This window comes from Abramis brama (genome assembly GCF_963993115.1).
Source record: "Abramis brama genome assembly, chromosome: 23".
Classification (NCBI taxonomy): domain Eukaryota; kingdom Metazoa; phylum Chordata; class Actinopteri; order Cypriniformes; family Leuciscidae; genus Abramis; species Abramis brama.
Window position 1 is genome coordinate 30,879,873 of NC_139985.1, and position 21,687 is coordinate 30,901,559.

At 38.4% G+C, this 21,687-nt stretch overlaps 1 protein-coding gene across 1 annotated transcript in view; it reads right to left on the reverse strand.

The window, feature by feature from the left end:
* Nucleotides 1–4,191: 4,191 nt before the first annotated feature.
* The window catches only part of slc6a11b (solute carrier family 6 member 11b), a 30,299-nt gene continuing 12,803 nt past the window's right edge, over nucleotides 4,192–21,687 (reverse strand). Inside the window, exons 8-15 of the mRNA XM_084101254.1 lie at nucleotides 19,106–19,209; nucleotides 17,550–17,674; nucleotides 15,477–15,589; nucleotides 14,818–14,955; nucleotides 12,268–12,370; nucleotides 11,227–11,327; nucleotides 10,966–11,136; nucleotides 4,192–6,152 (exon numbers count right to left, since the gene is read on the reverse strand). Coding sequence (XP_083957380.1) covers nucleotides 6,003–6,152; nucleotides 10,966–11,136; nucleotides 11,227–11,327; nucleotides 12,268–12,370; nucleotides 14,818–14,955; nucleotides 15,477–15,589; nucleotides 17,550–17,674; nucleotides 19,106–19,209 — 1,005 coding nt within the window. The 3' untranslated portion in view covers nucleotides 4,192–6,002. The remainder of the gene's footprint in view (nucleotides 6,153–10,965; nucleotides 11,137–11,226; nucleotides 11,328–12,267; nucleotides 12,371–14,817; nucleotides 14,956–15,476; nucleotides 15,590–17,549; nucleotides 17,675–19,105; nucleotides 19,210–21,687) is intronic.

Consider the following 21,687-nt stretch of genomic DNA (forward strand, 5'->3'; position numbering starts at 1 on the left):
TTTTTATGCTAGATATAGACATCCCCCATTTAGCATGTTATGTTTTGTGGTCAGATTAGTCAGATAATTATATACTTTTAAAATATTGTTTATCCTTATTGTTATTTAATGGGCTTAATAGTAAATTAATTATAATCAGCACCTGCAAGTGTACACTTTGAAGAGTAAAAATGACATACTGTAGAAGGTTGGCTAATTCAACTTTATTTAAAACTGCACATTGTAATCAAATTGCACTTCCAGAAGTCATACATTTGTGATCAGAACATTTTATGAACAGAACACAGCAGACAGGGGAGCATAACAGTCGAAAGCAGGGCGATAAAGGTCGGCAACCGAAATCAGTCCAAGAAACATCAGCAAATCCAGAGCAGCACAGAAACGGATGAGACTAAATAGCAGAGAAATCAAAGGAAAAAATAAACTGGTGTGCGAGCGGTTACCGCATTTTTTTTTTCTCTTACTTTTTTTCCTTTTTTGGAAACGCACAGTTACGCGCTTAAAGGTCCACTATGTAAAAAAATTTGACCACAAGAGGGCGCAGTTTCCAACAATAACAAAGGCGAAGCTTGATGACGCTATGAAGGAGGTGACGATGGGAGATGTCGTTTTTAATGCGTTTTCACCATCTAGCGATGTATCTAAAATGGAATTAATGAATCATGATCACGGATGAGGTAATTTATTCGTTTTTGTATTACCTGTAGCCTATGTCTGATCGTATTATTTTATGTCATCATAATTAATGAACTGCAAGGAACGTGAAATGTTATGCTATATTATTACAGGCATGTGGTGTAATTCATATCTATTAAAATCATCTTTACTGTAACTATTACGTTACTTGTACAATAATTTTTTTTTTGATTTGCTTACCTGTCTATCAATACACTCGCGAGAGCAGAGTCTCTGTCAAGTCCAAGACTGTCGCGCAGCTCTCTCCATCTCGAAAACGCCTGGCCGATATTTATCCGGTTTTATTATTTTGTCACACAGTCTGCGTGTATCTGAATATGGACGCTTTCGTTTTGTTGGCACTTCAATACTCGCCAAAGAGTAATCGTGATCCATAACAGCTATAACCATACAGTCTGTGGCTATAACGCTATAACCACCACTTCCGCATTTGACCATGTGATATTCCGGTGTGGTGGAACATCACATGGTCCACACCGGAAAAAAAGGATAGAGCGGACATTGCGTCACTGAGAGGCGACATTTCTTTTCCGGGATGGACAGTTATTTAAAATCGGAATTTCTCTGAAATAAAAAATCTTTGGAGACTTTTGAGATATTGTAAGTACACAACTGGAGGAAATATATCACACTGTGCAAGTTATTTTCGGAAATTTTATTACAAAATTGTTACATATTGGAGCTTTAAGTCGCTGTCTGTTTAAGGAGTGCTGAAATGTCAATTACTCATCATTAAAGTAATTTTGGCTTCATTATGGCTTATAACTTTTGACATAAAGTTTAAATATTTGTCATTCCTGACCAGAAGACGTTCAACACTTTTCCTAACAGTAAGTATTAAAGGATATCTGAATACTAAAAGAAATATAGCTAACATTAGCAAGCACTAGTATTGTAATTTACACAAGATTGCAAACTCCATGAATTATCACCAGCAAACATTAGTATGTCCCTTCAGGTAGACTGAACAAATAAATGTCACATTAGACAAGGAAGTTGTAGGTTGTGTTTGAATAATTGCGTATCTTATTTAGCTGAGGTAAATTAAACGCAATTCTCTCGTATCCATGCTCGATGAAGAATGAGACGGGCCAACGGTGGGTTGAAATTTAAAAGTCTAATTGGCGCTTCAGGGCAGTGACGAGTGCATGTCGTCCAGTGGTCTTCCAGACACCCTAGGCACAGCCTTAAGCAATGGCCCTGAACTGGTTCAATGTCAACATTGTGACAACGCTGTAACAACCTTCACTACACAGCGTAGTTACTGTAACCTTTTGGCCATGTTGTTAAAACGCTGTTAGAAGGTTGGGTACGTTGTGGTTTGCTGGGTAGGGCATTCTCTTGCGGTGCATTTTTGATTGATCTAAAATCTACTTCATGTGCCTGGAATGGTTTCTTTGTTTTGTTTTATTGACATTTGCTTTTTGATAATTTTGCACACAAGTTTTTACACACAGATCTTCTTTGTGAACTTTTCTGAATGCCTTTTGGATTGGCATTGTGAACTTTTGAGATCTGCCTGCTGGAACTATTCCACTTCAATTTTTTGTATTGACTATTGAGAACATTTTTTGTGTACCTTCTGGATTTACTTCGTGGAGTTTTGGGATTGTTGGGATTGGGATTTGGAACTGTTGTCAAACTCTTTTGGAAGTTTTTGGCGTTGACTTTTTGGATTTATTAAAGATCTGAAAACGTTTCCCCAGAACTGTCATCTGGTTTATCTGCATTTGGGTTCAGCTTTTTGACTGTTCATGTTTTCACACTAGTCCTATCCCTGTGTTTCTGACACTTATGAGAGACCACAATGTGCATGTTGTGTGCTTCCCTTCTCATACAACACATTCTCCAGCCAGCTGACAGGGCATTCTTCAAAAGCCTGAAGTTTCACTGTGGCCTGGAGGGCCAGATTGAGACCAGCTTCTTGCCCCTGCTCTCAAAGGCCTGGAAAAATGCAGCAAAGCCACAGAATGCACAAGCAGGCTTTAGGGCCAATTGATCTACGCACTAGATCCCATCCACAGAGACCAAGCTCCTTTTTCTCCTATTTTGACATCAGAACAGAATGCAACACCTGAGGCCTCCAAAACCCCTCATCCTCCAAAACCCCTCATCATCCTCACCCAAGCGTTCTCCAAGTCATAGCCCAAGCCCTCCTCCAAGCCTTCGTCCAGATAATAACCAAGTCCCTTTAAGACAAGTAATTTCCCTCGGCGGCCATCTTTGAAACTCCTCTCGGGCATGCAAGTGCAGCTCCTATCTTTTTTTAATGGGGAAACAGTTTAAGCTTACAATTAAATTTCATATTTGAAATCACCAATGAAATTTGACAACAACTGTCTCACAAATTTTGTTTCTAAACGCTCGAATCATGACAGAAAACGAACATTTTCAGGCTGGATCAAGCTAATGCGCATGCGCAGTGGAAGCGCGCGTTTGACTGATGCAATGACTATACCAATCTGTGATTGGCTCTTATTTAGAAGGCGGGACTTATTCCGCAATTTTGAGCGTTGCACTTTTCCCCATTCAAAACAAGACGAGTGATGCGTCTTGTGTAATTCTATAGTCTTTGGTAATAGGCTACTTCATCAAGCCCTCTTCCAAACCCTTGTCAAAGCTCTGTGCAGAGCAACACACACTTTGTCGACTTGGTTGACTGACTTGTTTTTTATTAATTTTGGACCTGAATAATTTTTTTAGCTTCACTGATACGTTTTTCAATGACTTTTGGACTTCAATGAAATTTGGGGGAAGAGAATTAAACATGCTTAATGACATTTGGAGTAAGAGAATTCACTGGAATGTATGTATTGTGGACAGATTTATAAACACTGAGTAATAAAGTTGAACTGAAATAAACATCATGCTGAACAGAAAACAAAATCTTTCATATGCAATTATATCATCCTCCATGATGTCATTGTCATGTGACCAACACGTCTTCTAAATGACATCAAAACATCATTTAGCAGCTTTTAGCAAGTAATTGACCTGCTTCTTTTATCTTCTCATGAAAATTGGTTGGCAACGGTGGATAAGATTTTCAGTGAATAAAAACTTAAATTCTGCTCTATATCTCATACAAAACTATTATATAGCACCAGAGAGGACTGCGGATTAGGAATGGGATTAGCAGATCAAAATATCTTTTTTAAATGTTATTAAAACAGTAATTTTCCTACTCATTTCTGTCCATTATGTTTTAGATATTCTTTATATATTAGTCATCCAATGACTTAGATGATATGGTTTAACCGACTGGTATGTGGTTTAAATCTTCATGTTTTTAAAGGCACTGGCTGGAACCTTATGGGTGAAAATAAGGTCATGTGACTATTTCTATTTTCTAGTGTTTTAGGGGCTCACTAGAGTAAGCATGTTGAGAGAAATAAATACACCACCATCTAATACACTTTCCCATACATTACTACAGAAACGACTGGTGTTGACTTTAACAGCAGCGAACGTGAATGAGACACTCGAACAGATCTGTCCCTTTTTAACTTTTATTTTTAAAAATGAGTAAGCACACAATTCATATGTTCTGTGAATACCAAAATCTGTGTAAACAGTACATATAACAATTCCATCACATCTTGGTCCTAGATCTTGATTGTTGAATGACATATCAAAAGTCCTCAGAGAAAGTTTTTTTTTTTTTTTTTTTTACATCAACAAATAGTACACAAAAAACTAAAGAAGTGTAAAAATATACATTTATCTGAAAAGTTAACCGGATATTAAAACACTCAGAAGTTTACTTGCACAAACTGATGATGTCACGATGGAACAGACCAGACCAAAGATTGCATGCATGTGCACAGGGCTCACAGTGAGTGAACTACAGACACAAGTGCTCTTCACTGAGAGAGTGCATCACAGATCCAGTGCAGATCGATTGAATTGCATGGGTTATTCGAACACATTTCCACTGCTTCCTAATGACTTAATGGATGTCAACAACAATACTACAATCCCTCAAATAGACATGAAAGAACTACACTGCAAAACACTGATTTCTACTTAAAGATTTCTATTTAAAACAAGAACAAATATCTGCCAATGGGATCAACAAAATAATCTTGTTTTCCTTTTGGATCAAGTTGATTTTCTGACCCCACAGGAAGATGTTTGTTCTTGTTTTAAGCATAAACACTTCATTTTGCTAAATTTTTCAGAAAACAATACTTAATATTTTATGTCTTCTCCAGTAAATGTTTCTTGATTTAAGAATGTAGATATTTGTACTGGAAAACAAGAAGAAAACTACTTTGTGACTTTGTACTCTTAACGAAAGCGCTAGCATCCGATTAGTGGCCTTTTATACTTTGGATGGTATCAATCTTTCCATAGCAAATCTATTTATTAATACATTACAAGAACCTTTGACTCAAATATTCTCTACATTGTCATCATGTACTCACCCTCACGTCTAGAACACATTTGTGTACGTTAAATAATGGGGCATCAATACCATTTTGTCATTTTTAATCTGAACGTGAACGCAGACTAGATTATCAGTGAATTGTCTGGTTTACTTTCATGGTACCTGAAAAGAACTGTATGAACTGTTTAATATGTGCACTTTTGCGTTCCACGGCAAGCAGTACGACCCCTTTCATGTTGTCCTCACATGCAACCCATCAGACAAAAACACATCACACTATTAAGACTAAATGTTCATGAACTTTAATGAGGGGTTCATGATGAGATGACTCTCTGGATCACCAGACTGAAGAAGAAAAAATCATAGTGATAAACTGTTTGGTCTGTCACCTTCAATCAACTCAGTTTAATTGGTGTGAAATGGCCAAGAATTCGAGCCGCGTAAGACAGCGTGGAGAATGTGCTCGCTACGTCACGCTCGCCCCGCGAGTCAATGCTAGCTGAAGGACAGCGAATCACAGCGCATCTGACAACACTGAGCCTCATCTACAAACATACAGCCAACGTTTGGAGTGGTCATCAATACATCTCCTATCCATTAGAACAGAACTACAGTAATCTGCACTCAGCCGACAGGCAATGTGTAAAAACATTTCACAGCACATTATACCTCGGCTTCATTCTACACGTACAGAAATGACTAAAATGACAAAGAGTTACGCAATACGACAGTTTCATCTAGATTTAGATACACTCTTGATACAAATCATGACGTTAAATTGTGATGTGTTACCTGTTTGTGCAAAAAAAGCAACACTACAAATGTGATAATAGTTTTCTCTCTTTAAAAATAAAGGCAAAGATATTTGTTTCTTCACATTTCTGTTTGTTGTGCCGGTGATGTCCGTGTCTTGGGTTTAGAAATGTGTCTCCTTCTCTGTGATGGTGGAGATCTTGCCATCGGCCCTCATTTTGGCATCAGCATCATTGATAGCGCAAGGACCCCTGGAGGCGACGCGTCCCCTCATTTTCAGATCAGCGCTGGGTGTGGTCAGCTTCTTGATCCTCTGCAAAATTATAATAAGCAGTCTGAGTGCATTTGTGGAACATCTAATCACAGTTGGGTCATTGTCCTCTACTTACAATATACTCTAAAAAGGCATCAGTAGTTCTGTCAGTAGTGTTTAGTAATGGATATGACAATGTTGATATGTTTGGTCTTGGCGGAATAGATCTGCTACGCTTCTGCTGCAGAGCAAGAACGGGATTGAAAACCTTCAACTTCAAACTTTTAAAACTACTTAACTAAAACTTAAACTAATTAAAACTGAAAACCTTTAAACTTTTAAAACTACTAAACTAAAACTTTAATTAAAACTGAAAACCTTTAAACTTTTAAAACTACTAAACTAAAACTTAAACTAATTAAAACTGAAAACCTTTAAACTTTTAAAACTACTAAACTACAACTTAAACTAATTAAAACTGAAAACCTTTAAACTTTTAAAACTACTAAACTAAAACTTAAACTAATTAAAACTGAAAACCTTTAAAACTACTAAACTACAACTTAAACTAATTAAAACTGAAAACCTTTAAACTTTTAAAACTACTTAACTACAACTTAAACTAATTAAAACTGAAAACCTTTAAACTTTTAAAACTACTAAACTACAACTTAAACTAATTAAAACTGAAAACCTTTAAACTTTTAAAACTACTAAACTAAAACTTAAACTAATTAAAACTGAAAACCTTTAAAACTACTAAACTACAACTTAAACTAATTAAAACTGAAAACCTTTAAACTTTTAAAACTACTTAACTACAACTTAAACTAATTAAAACTGAAAACCTTTAAACTTTTAAAACTACTAAACTACAACTTAAACTAATTAAAACTGAAAACCTTTAAACTTTTAAAACTACTAAACTAAAACTTAAACTAATTAAAACTGAAAACCTTTAAACTTTTAAAACTACTTAACTACAACTTAAACTAATTAAAACTGAAAACCTTTAAACTTTTAAAACTACTAAACTAAAACTTAAACTAATTAAAACTGAAAACCTTTAAACTTCAAGCTTTTAAAACTTCTTCAAACTTTATGGCTAGGCTTTTTCAAGCCAACTTAAAGTTTGTCTACAAACCTTTTTTGTCGAGACAAACTTTAAGTTGGCTTGAGAAAACCGGACCAGAAAAGTTTGAAAAGCTTGAAGTTTAAATATTTTCAGTTTGAAGTAGTTTAAAGTTTAAAGAAGTTTAAAGTTAGAATGTTTTGAAGTCAATAGATGCTCGACACGCTGCTGCTGTACAATACAGCACACATGAATAACCCATAGCAGAGATATACAGGTGGCGCTGGGGAAGGAGGAGGGTTTCTGAAAGATGCTGCAGCAAACACGGACCAAGTATTTGAAGGTTGAGCATCGATCTCATTGGCTACTGATACAGCAGGAACCAATCAGCTAAGCTCTATAGATAACGATGTGATTGCAATGCAAGCAGATTGAGTGAAGGACCGATCAGCCAGCGCCATCTAGAGTTTCACGACAGAATTTTGTATTTCCATGAAGAACCTTCAACATCCATTACACCTTTCCATTATGCAAAAGGTTCCATGGATTTTTAAAATGTTCTTCACACTGAAAAAACAAACAAATATGTTCTTTTAAGAACTGATTGCTGAACGTTTCTTTGGGGAAAATGGTTCCTCTATGGCTCATGTGTCAAACTCGGCTCCTGGAGGATTATCTGGTTCATTAGCTGTAGTGATTAGCTGGTTCAGGTGTGTTTAATTAGTGCTGAAGCTGAACTCTGCAGGACAATGACCCTCCAGAAACTGAGTTTGACACCCCTGTAATATATGGCATTGCTGTGAAAACCCCTTTTTGAACCTTTATTTTTAAGAGTGTAGTAACTAACATTTGTGAGTTGTCACGAGAATATGATATAAGCAAGGGTCTAAGGCAGGGTTCCCCCAATCTGGCCACTGTCCTGAGTTTAGCTCCAACCCTAATCAAAGACACGTGAACAAGATAAACAAGATCTTCAGACTCAGGGGCTGTTTGCACGACACCGTTTTCAACTAAAAACCTGCCTTTAGTTTTGTCACACCAATTTCCTGCTACTTCAGAGTAATTAAATTACATGAAATGAATGGCTAAGGAAATTGGCCCAAAACATTTTGTGGTCGTCTAAGCAAAGATGCCAGATTTATGCCGGATTCAAGCACCAGCTGAGCGACTGCCATTGAAATGAACTGGAATGCTTCTCCAGGTATTATAGACCTACTTGATTATTATTGTTTCTTTTTTTGACAAATTTTTTTCTTCTTGTTTTAAGAAGAAAATTGGTGAAGGACATCAAGCTGGCCGTACCTACACTCATGCTGGCAAATGTTTGTTCCCTGACAACAAGTTGGATTACGTCAAACTGTGAAGAGCTTCGCAACGCAGAGCGAGGGACTGCGCTGTCTACGATTTCACTAAGACGTGGTTAAATCAAAACATTACAGATGCCACAATACAGCTGGAGGGCTATCGCTATACAGAGCGGACTGAATAACCTCGCTAGCCGGTAAGCTAAAGGTGAGGCAGTCTGGCTGTGTACGCCAACAAATCGTGATGTCAAGATGCCGTGGTGGTTTCTACTTTTTGCTCTCCGAAAGTAGAGCTAATGACTGTAAAATGCCGACCCTTCTACATGACAGCAGTCATCATAACGGCTCCCAGACAGCAACATCGTGTCGGCCCACATGCGGCCCAGATGTGGGCTGACACTATGTTGCTTTACTGTTTATGTCGCATTGAGCGCTAATGTGAAGGAGGCAATGCCAGAGCTCTACTATAACATTAGTGAGCAGCAGACGGACCATCCTGACGCTTTCTTCATTGCAGCTGGAGATTTCAACCAGCCAAGTCTATTCTACCTAAATTCTATCAGCACATGAATAGGAACACACTAGATCTAGTGTACACAAACATAAAGGACTCATATAAAGCCCATAAAGCTAATAAATAAAGAGAAATTAGGAGGTGGCCTCAGGAAGCCACTTCAGCAATACAAGACTGTTTTGAAACCACACAGTGGGACATTATTAGAGAGGCAGCAACACAAGGTGGCATTACTGACCTTCGGGAATATACAGAATCTGTCATTGGTTGTGTCAATAAATCCATAGATGATGTGACAGGGGTCAAGCCCATCAAGAGCGTGCCAATCAGAAACCATGGCTAACTGGAGAAGTCACTGTTGAGGCCCATAATGCTGCATTTAAATCTGCAGCATACAGACTGGCAGGGAATAATCTGTCCCGAGGGATCGGGAAGGCGAAGAGGCTGTACGCACAAACACTAAACAGCCACTTCATGAATGACAGAGACTTAGGCGGTTGTGGCAGGGTTTTCAGAACATCACCCCTGAAGGCATACCATAATGACTGCTCTCTTCCAGATGAACTAAATGTAACCTGAGCGCCGTGTCATGAGCGAGATGCTGCAGGACGTGAGCGATGGTTAAAGACGTCCGTCTAGTGCATGTTTACATCATAGACTGTAAACAAATATGGATGTGGTGTGTGTGACATGACTCGTAGTGTTTCTGAAGAGCATTTTTGAAGCCCAAAGTGGGCGGAGCCAGCCGTCGCCATCTTGGCAGCGTCACTCCCGGATAAATGAAAATGTGCAGCGAGGCGGATTAGCTGAGGTGACGTGACGCTAACAGACAGCAGACAAACGGCTAGTAGTGACATCAGCGGCAGTCCACCTGTCACTCAAGTGGCCACGCCCTTAATTATGCAGAACTTTAAGGCTTAATATAATTTAAACGGATGAGTTATAAAAAAAAAAAATCACCCCCCTCACAGTCGTCATGAAGGGCAAAATTAGCGATATAGACCAAAAACACTGTAAACATGTTTCTTCTGCTGTAAAGTTGGGTATATTAACATGCGGGTCTATGGGATTGAGTCTCTTTTGGAGCCGGTCTCTAGTGGCCAGTCGATGAACTGCAGTTTAAGTCACTTCAGTGTTGAATTCAAGAGAGAGACCGGAAGGTGCCGCTTGGTTTACATAGAAAATCAATGCAAAGGTAGTGCAGTAGAATGGAAAAACGCATTCTGTGTGACCGGCCCCTTACTCAGTGTTTTGCTTGTTTCTTGTTTTAAAGCTGTTCAGATATGTTTGTGGAAAATTACTGATTAAGAAAAAAATGTCTGCAGTGTTGTACACTAACCTCATCACACAGCTCTGTATGTTTTCTGAAGCAGACACAATCAATACGACATGGCACAATGGGGTCACGTCAGGGCATTGCCCGCGTCACGCCCACACTGTGCCATCAAGTCTGCGCTTCGCTCTCTATATCTCTACACCGCAGTGCCAGAGCTACTTTCATCTTCGGCATGTCACGGCACCTCAAGAGATGTGATGTTTGTTTCTCAAGTACAGGCTGAAAAATACTTTCTACCTCCTATCTAAAATCATTGGCAGAAATATGAGAGGTTGTTTATCAGCAATGTTGCATATGTGCTAAATAAACAAATTGAAGAAACCATACTCATAACTGACAGTATAGCTTGACTTGAACATAATAATAAAAAAAGAAAAACAAATTTAAATTTAAACCTGGAAATAAACAGATTGCATTTTGAAAAACTGAAAACAAAGAAACGTTACGGAGTGTCTATTTACACCAAGGGCAAATCGGCCGCCTGGTTGGCAGAGGCTATTTATACTGACTCCGCCCACTTTTGTCTGATTGAACCAGATAAAACTACAAAAGAAACCTGTCTGATACGCACATACACACACACACACACACACACACAAAGACCAGGTTCACAAAAAAGCTATAATAAAAAAAAAAAAGGCTTTTACCTCACGGAAAGTTCCTTTTGTTTTCCAGATCTGGACTACGATTCCCACAGGAATGCAAACCATAGAGGCCATGGCCATCATCCAGCCGATCCCATAACCCCAGTCTGGATACGTGTACACATTATTATACTTCAGCGGTTTGTATTTGATCAAGAAGAACAGAAAGATGCCCTGAAAAGACAATCGTATGACCAAGAACTTAGCATTTATCGCTCACAGACTGTAAATATCTCGACTCTTGGTACACCGGGTTCAACTCACAGCACAGATGCCGGGCGTGAAATACTTCCAGCACCATTTGATGAAGAAGATGGGCTTGTATCCAATCATGTCCTCAATGTTGGAATAAAACCTGTCGGCACCTGAGGATAAAGATCAATCATATCAAAAATATCTCTCAGCAAAAACACACTGAATGCATTTATATACTAGACATATAAAACTTATATTTAAAGGACAGTGAGATGGCTGTTTCTCTCTGCTTGAAAACATATTTCAATGATTCATTACATGCACTGTCTGACTCTTGCCAGCAGGTGGCATTACGGTTACAGGAATCTGATAATACTGTAAACATTGACATTAATATTTCAGGCAGAAAAGCATCTGCTGGCACATCATGCATGTCTAATAATGACAGATTCTGATGGATTACAGTGGCTCTTGCTACATCGTGTGACAAAATGTGACATTGTCTGATAGAAATTTAATGGATTTATTATCTCTATAGACCTTGTTTCTGTGGGAGGTCATTCATAAAGATATGCTACACATCACTGCAAAATTAAGTGAGTGCTAATGGCCAATTATGCCAGTTGGGTCAGAAAGATAATTTTTCTTGATCTCCTTCTCAAGTAAATGTATCTTGATTCGTGAATGTTTAGATATTTGTACTGGAAAACAAGACAAAAATACTGAGGAAGATCATTGTTTTTGCAGTGTAACACTTACCAGGACATTAAATACCAGATAACGCTTGGAAGTTAAGGAGTAAAAACTGCATTAGAAAGAGATTTTTGTTTAAGTTTTTGTAGTGTACTACAATGTGACTTTGTACTCTTAACGAAAGCGCTAGCATCTGATAAGTGGCCTTTTTCTATGTTGGATGGTATCAATCTTTGTTTTTGCTCTGTAACACTTAACTACCAGGACATTAAATACCAGATAACATTTGGTAGTTAATGAGTAAAAACTGCATTAGAGAGATATTACTCGTCAGCGGATGGCGAATATGCTTAGTACAGAAGATGTGAATATTAATTGATGAATATTGTTATGGTCAGACACGAAGCAATGTCTTACCATAGATCCAGCCAATGCAGATGGACTCAAAGATGGCCACAAACAGCAGACACATGCCACTGGCTGCATACGCGTCGAAGAGCTGGAACACGTACATGCCACCCTGACAGAGCACATACAGGACCAACATGAAACACAACAGACCACAGCGGGTGTAGCGTGATATGTTTAGCAGCACACAACCAAATTCTGTGATGTTGCAACGGTAATGCCAAGATGTGCATAAATTATACAAATGTGGATAAAAAACGTATGGCGGATAAACATTGATGCACTTAAACTACGATGGAAACACATTTACTGAATAAATCCCTTGATGCCTCAGCAGAGGCTGTGATTGGATAACTGGACTAACCAGCGGACCAATGGCATCGCAGCATCTCAACTGTTGATTTGGTGGTTCTGAAATGCCTGAGTCAAACCTTCATCCCAATGTCCATACTATCCATCCTAAATAGTAGCTATGTGAGACTAGAGTAGGTGTGTCCCAAAGCATAGTATGTTGAATAAAGTATGCCAGAAGCTCCCGGATCGTCTACTATTACCGGGCAATTATATTAGAGCGGTGGCATCACATCACAAACCAACAAAAAGAAAAAAAACATACATTAAAAACAATAAAAACAATCATATTCCACATACATATGTACATATTACAACATTCCAATGCACCATGCATTATAGTAAAATTCACACAAGGAGGAAGAAAAAACAACAACAACCCTCAAGAAAATTCGCATTACAAACACGAGGAACTACAAACACGAGTAAAAAGTGTTACAAAACTACAAAACACGGCGGATTTGTGCGACCGACGGTGAGAGGTTTAGATAAAGGTTTGAGTGACTAATCAAAGTTTAACCTGATAAAAAAAAAACATTTATTTAATGTTATCCGTGTTATATTTAATCTGCAATAACATTGTGGACTCTTATAAAGATCCGTTTGGCCATTAACTTTTAAATGCATCATTGTGCATTAACATGAGGAGAGTCTCTGCATGAAAGACCGGCGACTGCAGATCGACGAGCTTCTGCATTTCTGTCCGATACGGTAGGAAATTATATGTGGAGGATTTTAACTGTGACAAGATGATTGACAGGTCAGTTTACTTGAGCCTGTAGTGTGTCCCAAAGCTTGTCTACTCTTTTGCTACACACTCAAAAGTATCTACTTTTTCTTCACAAAAAGAGTACACACTTCTAGGGCGTAGGATAAGTAGGCGAATGGAGACGCAGCAAAAGTGATCAGAATGATTTGGTTTAATTCCCTCCAGAAGCGTCTCACACACACGAGTGTGTTCCCGAACACCAGCATCCGAACGCCAGAGAACATGACAGCGTTTACTGTGTTTCGTCTGACGCTCTGAGACACACTCGTTTATGATAGCAGTCTGATAGCAGAAACTTTTGCACCAATTTCTTAATTTGTTCTCTTGAACACATGGGATGGAAACACTGCTTTATTCACAAATGTTTTATGCGATATTCCAATTCTGCCAATTTCGCAACTTTGGATGGAAACACAGCTAGTGACAATCTCACAAAACCATGGTTATACGCTCACATGCTCACTGTATTTTACAGAACACTGAGAGAACTACTGCCATATAGAAAATGGCTTTCAAAGCATCTTCATCTCCCTCTCACCCTAGTAACAGAGAATGTCACACCGGAGAGGCTTCGTTCCACATGGGATGGCTTTATTCATGAAACGCCGAGTGAAAGCGTTCAGCTGACTGCACATTACTGGTGGAGAGCGTCCTCCGGTCTATTTTTACACTCCAGCCATAAACGCAAGCAGAAACATGCCAGGTGCCGACAGCAATATGCAAGGACTCTGTCTCTGTCATTTCAGGGAAAATCCACTACAAATCTCGCTTTTTTTACACATTAAAAATGGTTTACCAGCATCAGGGGTTAACAATTAACTAAATGAACCCAAGCATGTCAAACCAACATGTAAACAGCAAATCTGCTTGTCCTTGACGAACAAGACACCTGGATTTGTCATTATCATGTATTAAGCTTATTTTACAAGATTAATTATTGTGTTGAAGCGTGCTTACAACAAATCTATGTTCATCCATCTGTGATGGAAGATTCACAGCAAGCAATTCTGCGTTTAAAAGACGTCTAATAGCCGTCCAAACACAGCCCAGACGTCTGGCTAAAACAAGGAAAATTTGGGCTGTCAGTGAAAATTAAACAGACGATTAAACCATCGCCTGAGAATACACTAGACATCAATTAGACAACAAAGAAATGAAATGGGTGAAGAAATGAAACAGCTTGTAATCACTGTTGACTTTGCTTTCATGATGGAGTATCAAACATCTCATCTCGCAAGTTTTTTTGGCAAAAACAACACCGAATTCAAGGTTATTTTGTCTAGAAGTGTGTTACTCATAGCCGGACTATATCGGGTCTATAGTTAACCTAGACGGAGAAATGACGGCTATTGCTTGCTGGGTTGTGTCGTTACTAAATATCAGCACAAATCAAAGGAATTGCTGATAGCACTGGAAAGAACATAAAGTGATGACTTTACCTCTGTCAACATTATTAGACCCAGGAAGAAGGAGACCACAGACATTCCCAGGATGAGAAGCTCTCTCCGATATCCCACACGGAAGGTTTTGGGATACATGTCGATGATCGCGGTCACAAGACTCTCCACACACACAAACTAGACAGAGAGGAATTATTTTTTTACAATAACCGATACTTGTTTCTGCATTTAATTAGTACATTGTTTAAATTAGTACATTTTTGCCTGACTGTGATTTGTATATGTACATTTCTGAAATACATAACTAAGACACAGTCTCCTCTGATAACAGATCACTCTAAATTGTAATGTGGACTCATGCACTTTCTGTAAAGCTGCTTTCAAACGATGTGTATTGTGAAAAGCGCTATACAAATAAACTGAAAAATGTAATTGTTTTGATATTTTGTATAGGCCTATAATACAGTGACATTCATTAAGTGGGGCGACAGAGTCCAAAAATATTGGGTCTCTGTGAACAACAACCACAGCAGTTTTACTGCAAAAATTAGAAATAAAAAAACACTAATTAACAATATCAAATATGAAATGTTGTGAATGTTAATATTATTACCTTGTTTTCAAACAACAAGCTAATAATGGCAGCAATTTTATTCTCAAGTGAATTTTTAAAGGTTAAAAATGTGTGTATTTGTGACCTGACTGTCGAGTCCGAGGAAGATGAGCATCATGAAGAAGAGGCAGGCCCACAGTGGAGACCAGGGCATCATGGTCACAGCCTTAGGGTACGCTATAAACGCCAGACCAGGACCTGGAATACACGTCACCAGAAAATAACTAACACTTTCTGATTTTAATTAAGTCGGAAAGATGGAAAGTTAGTACAAAGTTGGTCCTATTGAGGGGTAAAAACACTGACCTTAACCTTCACGTTCTGTTTGGGTTCTAAGAGAGCTTGCGTCAAATTTAGAGAGGTCCTATTATGCTTTTGTCTTTAGTGTGTAATGTTGCTGTGTGATCATGAAAAAGCTCCAGTTCTTCTCTATATCAGTGTCAGTGTTTCTGAACTCCTGAAACGCCTCCAGTGTAGTCTTGAGTTTCTTCCTTATTATAATAATTCATACGCAGAATAAAGGGGCGGGGCCTGGTTGAGTTAGTTAGTAGTGTGTTAAACTGGCGGTTATGGTAAGGGGCGGGGCATTTCCCAAACACACTCGAAGCGCTCGACCAATCACAACACACTGCTCCAGCCGACCAATCAGAGCACAGTGTGCTTTTCAGAAGGAGGGGCTTCATAGAGACAGGAAGTAAACAGGGGTGAGTTTCCCAAAATCATTGTTAACCAACTATGTTCGCAAGTTCTGTCGTTATCATCATAGTTCAACGAGTCGGTGTTTCCCGAAACCATCGTTCCAACGAACATTCGCAAACAGCATCGCAGAGTTGTGTGTTTGGAGCGACAGATCTCGGCCTGTGGTTAGAAGAAGAGTTTCTTGTTTTCATGACATGTGGACTCAATAAATCCTGATCTTGAGCAAAATAATCAAGCTGACATTCAGTGCAATCTATATCTTTTATTTAGAATACATACAAATGTAATTTCAACTTTTAGTTTGTCAAGAGATTTAAAGCGTCGTTGTTGAAGAGTGCGCATGTGTGAACGAGCTCTAGTGTAAGAACGAGCCTATGATTGAATCTGGAAATAAAGCAAAATAACTGAGAAAAATGAGAAATATTCCTCAGATGACATGTCCGTAATTTATAGCAAAACATCTAGCATTAATTCCATCTCAAACAGATTCATTAAAAGTATTATTACTCCAACACCTGCGTGACATCATTAACCATCGTGGTTGAACGACCAATTTGCGACAATACGGTTTCGGGAAACAGTCGTGACTAGCTAGATGATTTCTTCAACAATGCATCGTACTATAGTAGTGGAGCAGCGAGTTACGGCGTTGTACGGGAAACACAGCCAGAGCGTTACTGACAGACTGGGAAGAGAGGAGCCGCAACAATGGAGAATATGAGGAGAATAATCAACATTCAAGCAGGAAAACCTGTTCTAGTAGAGCCTGAAAACAACTTTGTAAAAGGGCATAATAGCTCCTCTTTAATTATCTCAGTGACGGTCCTGGTGAAGCAACGATGCCATGTGGCTTGGCTCTGGTTTTACAGAACAGAGACACTGTCCAAAATCAGCAGGCCAAGAGCAGAGATCCCTGTGCCATAACACTAGAGTAATATGCTATAATATGAACTCAGAGCTACTGTTCATTATATAATGCCATGAGTGGAGCTCTAGTAAAATCTCATTAAACAAGGTTTATGGATTATTTTTTGAAATGATAGCGACTGAACACTTTTTTCTATATTGTACAGGAACCGGTTTGAGAACCAATGCTCTAATGTTGTGGCTCAACAGCTGAATATATGTTTTTGAATAAATAGCAAATAAAATATTTTTCTTAATAATAATGTCAGATGATTTCTAAACCCCTTCAAAGTGTGTTTCAGTCACTTCCATAGTCAGTCTTGCTCTATTGTAGTAAATAAGTAATGCTGAATTGTTGAATAAGTCATATAATAAAAAGCTTTTCTGAGAAGTGCTTTAAATTGCATGAGTCTGAACACACTTAGCCTTAGACATCCAACTGTAGGTTACTGTATATCAAACATAAACTCAAACTAACTCATACACATATTCCTTTTCTATATAAAGAGATAAGGCTAATTAGAATAAAGTCCAAACAAGAATTTGTGCTGACCTGACTCTGCCACTGCCTCGATTGGCACATTCTGTTCATATGCCATGAAGCCCAAGACGGAGAAGATGGCAAATCCCGCCACAAAACTCGTGCCACTGTTCAGACAGCACAGCATGAGGCAATCCCTGCAAACACACAGCAAATGCAAAAGTGTTCACCCCTCTTTAGACTCTCAGCATTGAACCACGGTGGACTAAAGTGATCTAAAATATTAACAAATAAAAACAAAATTGATTTCATAAGCATTCAGCCCCATTAATATGACACATATCTGGTGCAGCTATTTAGTTTTTGGAAGTCACACAAATACATGTGCGTTTCAATTAATTGTAGCATGAACACACCTCAGGAATATGGAACACTGTTATTTCTCAGTATTTTGGTCTTTTTTTCCGCAACACAAATATCTAAACATTCTTAAATAGATGCATTCGTTGAAGAAGAAAAACTCAAACAAAATTTTTCAGAAAACAAGACGTTATGTAATTTTGCTTCTCAAGTAAATGTATCTTGATTTAAGAATGTTTAGTTCTCCATCAGACTCAGTCACGCTCGATGTTACGTCAGAACTGAACTGACGAATTGAGATCCCAATAGTATAGTAATCTAGACAATATTTGTACGGGAAAACAAGAAAAAAATACTGCGGAAGAACAGACAATTATGGGAAAGTTTATGAGAAGGGCTCTACACGATCCCAGCCGAGGAATAAGAGTCTTATCTAGCCAAACCATCGGTCATTTTCATATAAAAAAATAAACATTTATAACACTTATATACTTTTTAACCACAAATGCTCGTCTTGCGTTGCAAGGTTGAAAGGTCACGCGTGACATAGGCGGAAGTACCGACCTAGTGTTTACAAAGCGAACGTGCAAAGACGATGTCAAATGCCATTTACAAAAATAAATAAAAGGTAAAACAATGATGTCGGACAATTTTGAATTTGGAGGAGAAAATGAGATGGAGTTTTTCGCCCTACTCTTCATTTTCTGCTTATGTCACGCCTGACCTTTCCAATGTGATTACGTTATGCAAGTCGTGGACGTGCAAGATGAGCATTTGTGGTTAAAAAGTACATGAAAAAAATGTACTTAGAAAATGGCCGATGGTTTGGCTAGATAAGACTGTAGAGCCTTTGAAGCTGCACTGAAACTGACAGTTGGACCTTCAACCCGTTGGACCCCATTGAAAAGAAAAATCCTGGAATGTTTTCCTCAAAAAGCTTCATTTCTTTTCGACTGAAGAAAGAAAGGCATGAACATCTTGGATGACGTAGGGGTGAGTAAATGATCATGAAATTGTAATTCTGAAGTGAACAAGGCCTTTAAATGTGTCATATCTCAGCAACCGGGATGTGTGGGATGAAGGTTTCTATGGTCTAATGAGAGCCAAGTTGATCAACTCCAGATTGAGTGAGCTTGAGCAGATTTGCAGAGAGTATGTAGGATGATAGTAACCAGAGCAAGGCTGATCGATACACGATTGACAACAGAGGATACAGTTTAAACAGAGAGTATGTTTAGACAAAACACACTGGCTTGACAGACTCTCACCTGTAGCAGTTGTTGTTGTAGCTGTTGTAGCTGCCGAGAGCCGTTAAACAACCCAGACATATAGCATACGAGAAGAAGATCTGAGTGCCTGCATCCACCCACACCTGTGTAAATTACAGATCAATTACACGACCATAACTGCTCTTATTCATCAATATACTGGCACTGAAACAAGATCCTTAGACACATGCTCTAGTGTCATGTATTCTGAATGAGAAGATGTGTTCAGTTATTGACACTGAGTTCATTAAGTAAGGGATAATGTACATCCAGCCGGTTGTTATCTCAGAATAAACCCGACAGGGTGATCAGGATCAGGTCTTCATCAGCCTGAAGGGGTTTATTCTGAGATAACAACCGGATGGATGTACATTATCCTGCTTATTACACGGATACTTGCCACATAAGAAAATAATTAGACACAAAATATTGATCTGAGTTGAAATATTTTATTAGGTCTTTAAACGCAGATCTTCCGCGGAGGGAGCAGTTTCAGCGGCAAGATCAAACTAGACGGACATTTAAGAGATACGGTATCCAGTCATACCACTTATTACACAGCATTTCAACACAAATAATTGTGTTCTGCTTGTCTCTATATAATGGCAGTGAATCGGTTGAGCAGAATCTCCACAGAATCTTATTTTTTACAGTAGATCTCGTGCTTCTGATTCTGATGCACAACTCTCTCACCTGCAACGGGCTAAAATGTTCTCATAGCGCTCGAATGCTCTGAATAGAGTTATTTTGCCCCATAGAGGGAGAGAAGTGTAAAAATGTGGCCATAGGGGATCCATGTGAGTCGGTGGAAAATGAGCCAGCACCTCTTTAAAACGCTCTCACATATCCATTGAGCCACTAATCTCCTTTACTGGGAAAACAATTGACAACTGGCAGTATTTGCTTCCTCCAGCGAGTAACCAGGGAAACCCTTCTGACCTCACAACACAGAGCAACTTCCCTCCAAGAACATCCAGTCATTTACGTCTCTTCTGTTTAACATTGGGCCGGTTCGAATGCTCTGGTTTGGCATTACTCGGACACGCCGCTACATTCTTTAAAAGCTGCTCATTGATGTTGTGGCTAATTTGGAGGTTTGTTTTGTCTTGTTTTAGCCAGGAAGTGCATCCTAAAGAAACATTTTGATTGCAAACTCGCCTCTAGTCATTATTTCCGAATCTTCCAAAAAACGCAACTTGTCGTTCATTATAATGAATGACAAGTTGCGTTTTTTGGAAGATTTGGAAAAAAAGTTGGGTTATTTTTTTTAACCCAACCGTTGGGTTACACATATTGGGTCACTATGTTGGGTCATTTTTAAAATCATTGGGTAATTTCTAGTAATAACCCGGCTGTTGGGTTAAATATGTATGTTGTATGTTCACTTGTGTATTTTGAAATTATGTACACAATTATGTGTATTTACATTCAATTCTAGACTCCCCAACATTTAATATATATTTGTTGAGACATGTGTATTGTTTTATACAAATAAACAATCTGTATTTGAAAACAAAGTGTATTTTATTTATTAAAATAATGTAATAAATAAAAATAAATAGTTAACTTAACTGTTAGGTTACTTTTAACCCAATGCATTGGGTTAAAATAATCCACAGTTGGGAAGAGGCTACACCACCCCATAGTTGGGTTACTCGTTATTAACCGTTAATAATACAACATTATTAAGTAAGTGCAATTCTAATACTAGACAGTCATCAATGAGGGGGAAAAACAATGCTAAATGCATTTAATAAAATGCAACTAGTTAGGACAGTAAAAATTAAGACAGTCTTATTAACTGTAAAAAAAGAAGGATAAAATGCCTTCCTTTTTTTATTTTTTTTATGTCAAAGGCTTTGTGTCCAACACTATGGTACTTTGGCGTAAATTCATCTCTCACTTAGAATCAAGCCAAATCACACAGATGCCAACATGGACAGGTTGTTAGGTATTTTGCATATTATGAGTCTTTGCAATTCGTGACAATATTAGTCAATTTCATTGATGATATTTGTCATCCACAGTACCATAGAAATCACAAAACACCAAAAAGATGATTTTGTCCAAATCAGGCATAGATTTCTGTTCTCTAAACATGCAATTTCAAACAGAAATGGAAACTCTGGCTCAGAAAACTGAATTGCGTGGTGAGATTGTGAAGGAAGATGGTGAATAAAACAACGGAGCATAGAGAATGTGAACAGACCTCTTATTGTGTGGCATGAAAGCTAATTAAACATTGGTGTCGGAGGAGCCCCATCACCAAACAGCCGCCCTTTATCACCCTCTCTCTTTCACTGCGTTGCTTTATGTCGCTCGCTCTCTCAGGCTATCGATGCTACTTCACATACATTCCTTCAGTCCTGCTTTCTGTTCACTGGGATGATGAAACGGTGGAGCATGACACATCTGATGTTTAGCCATCCTGTAATCCCACCAAATGACCTGAGAGTTCCCTGCTTCCGGAAAAACTTGGCACTGAATCCTTGATGTTCATCAATTCAGTTAGATTTGGAAAGCAAACTCTTTGTCATTCTAAATCTCTGTTAGACTAGGAAAAATATTTATTGAAAATAGCA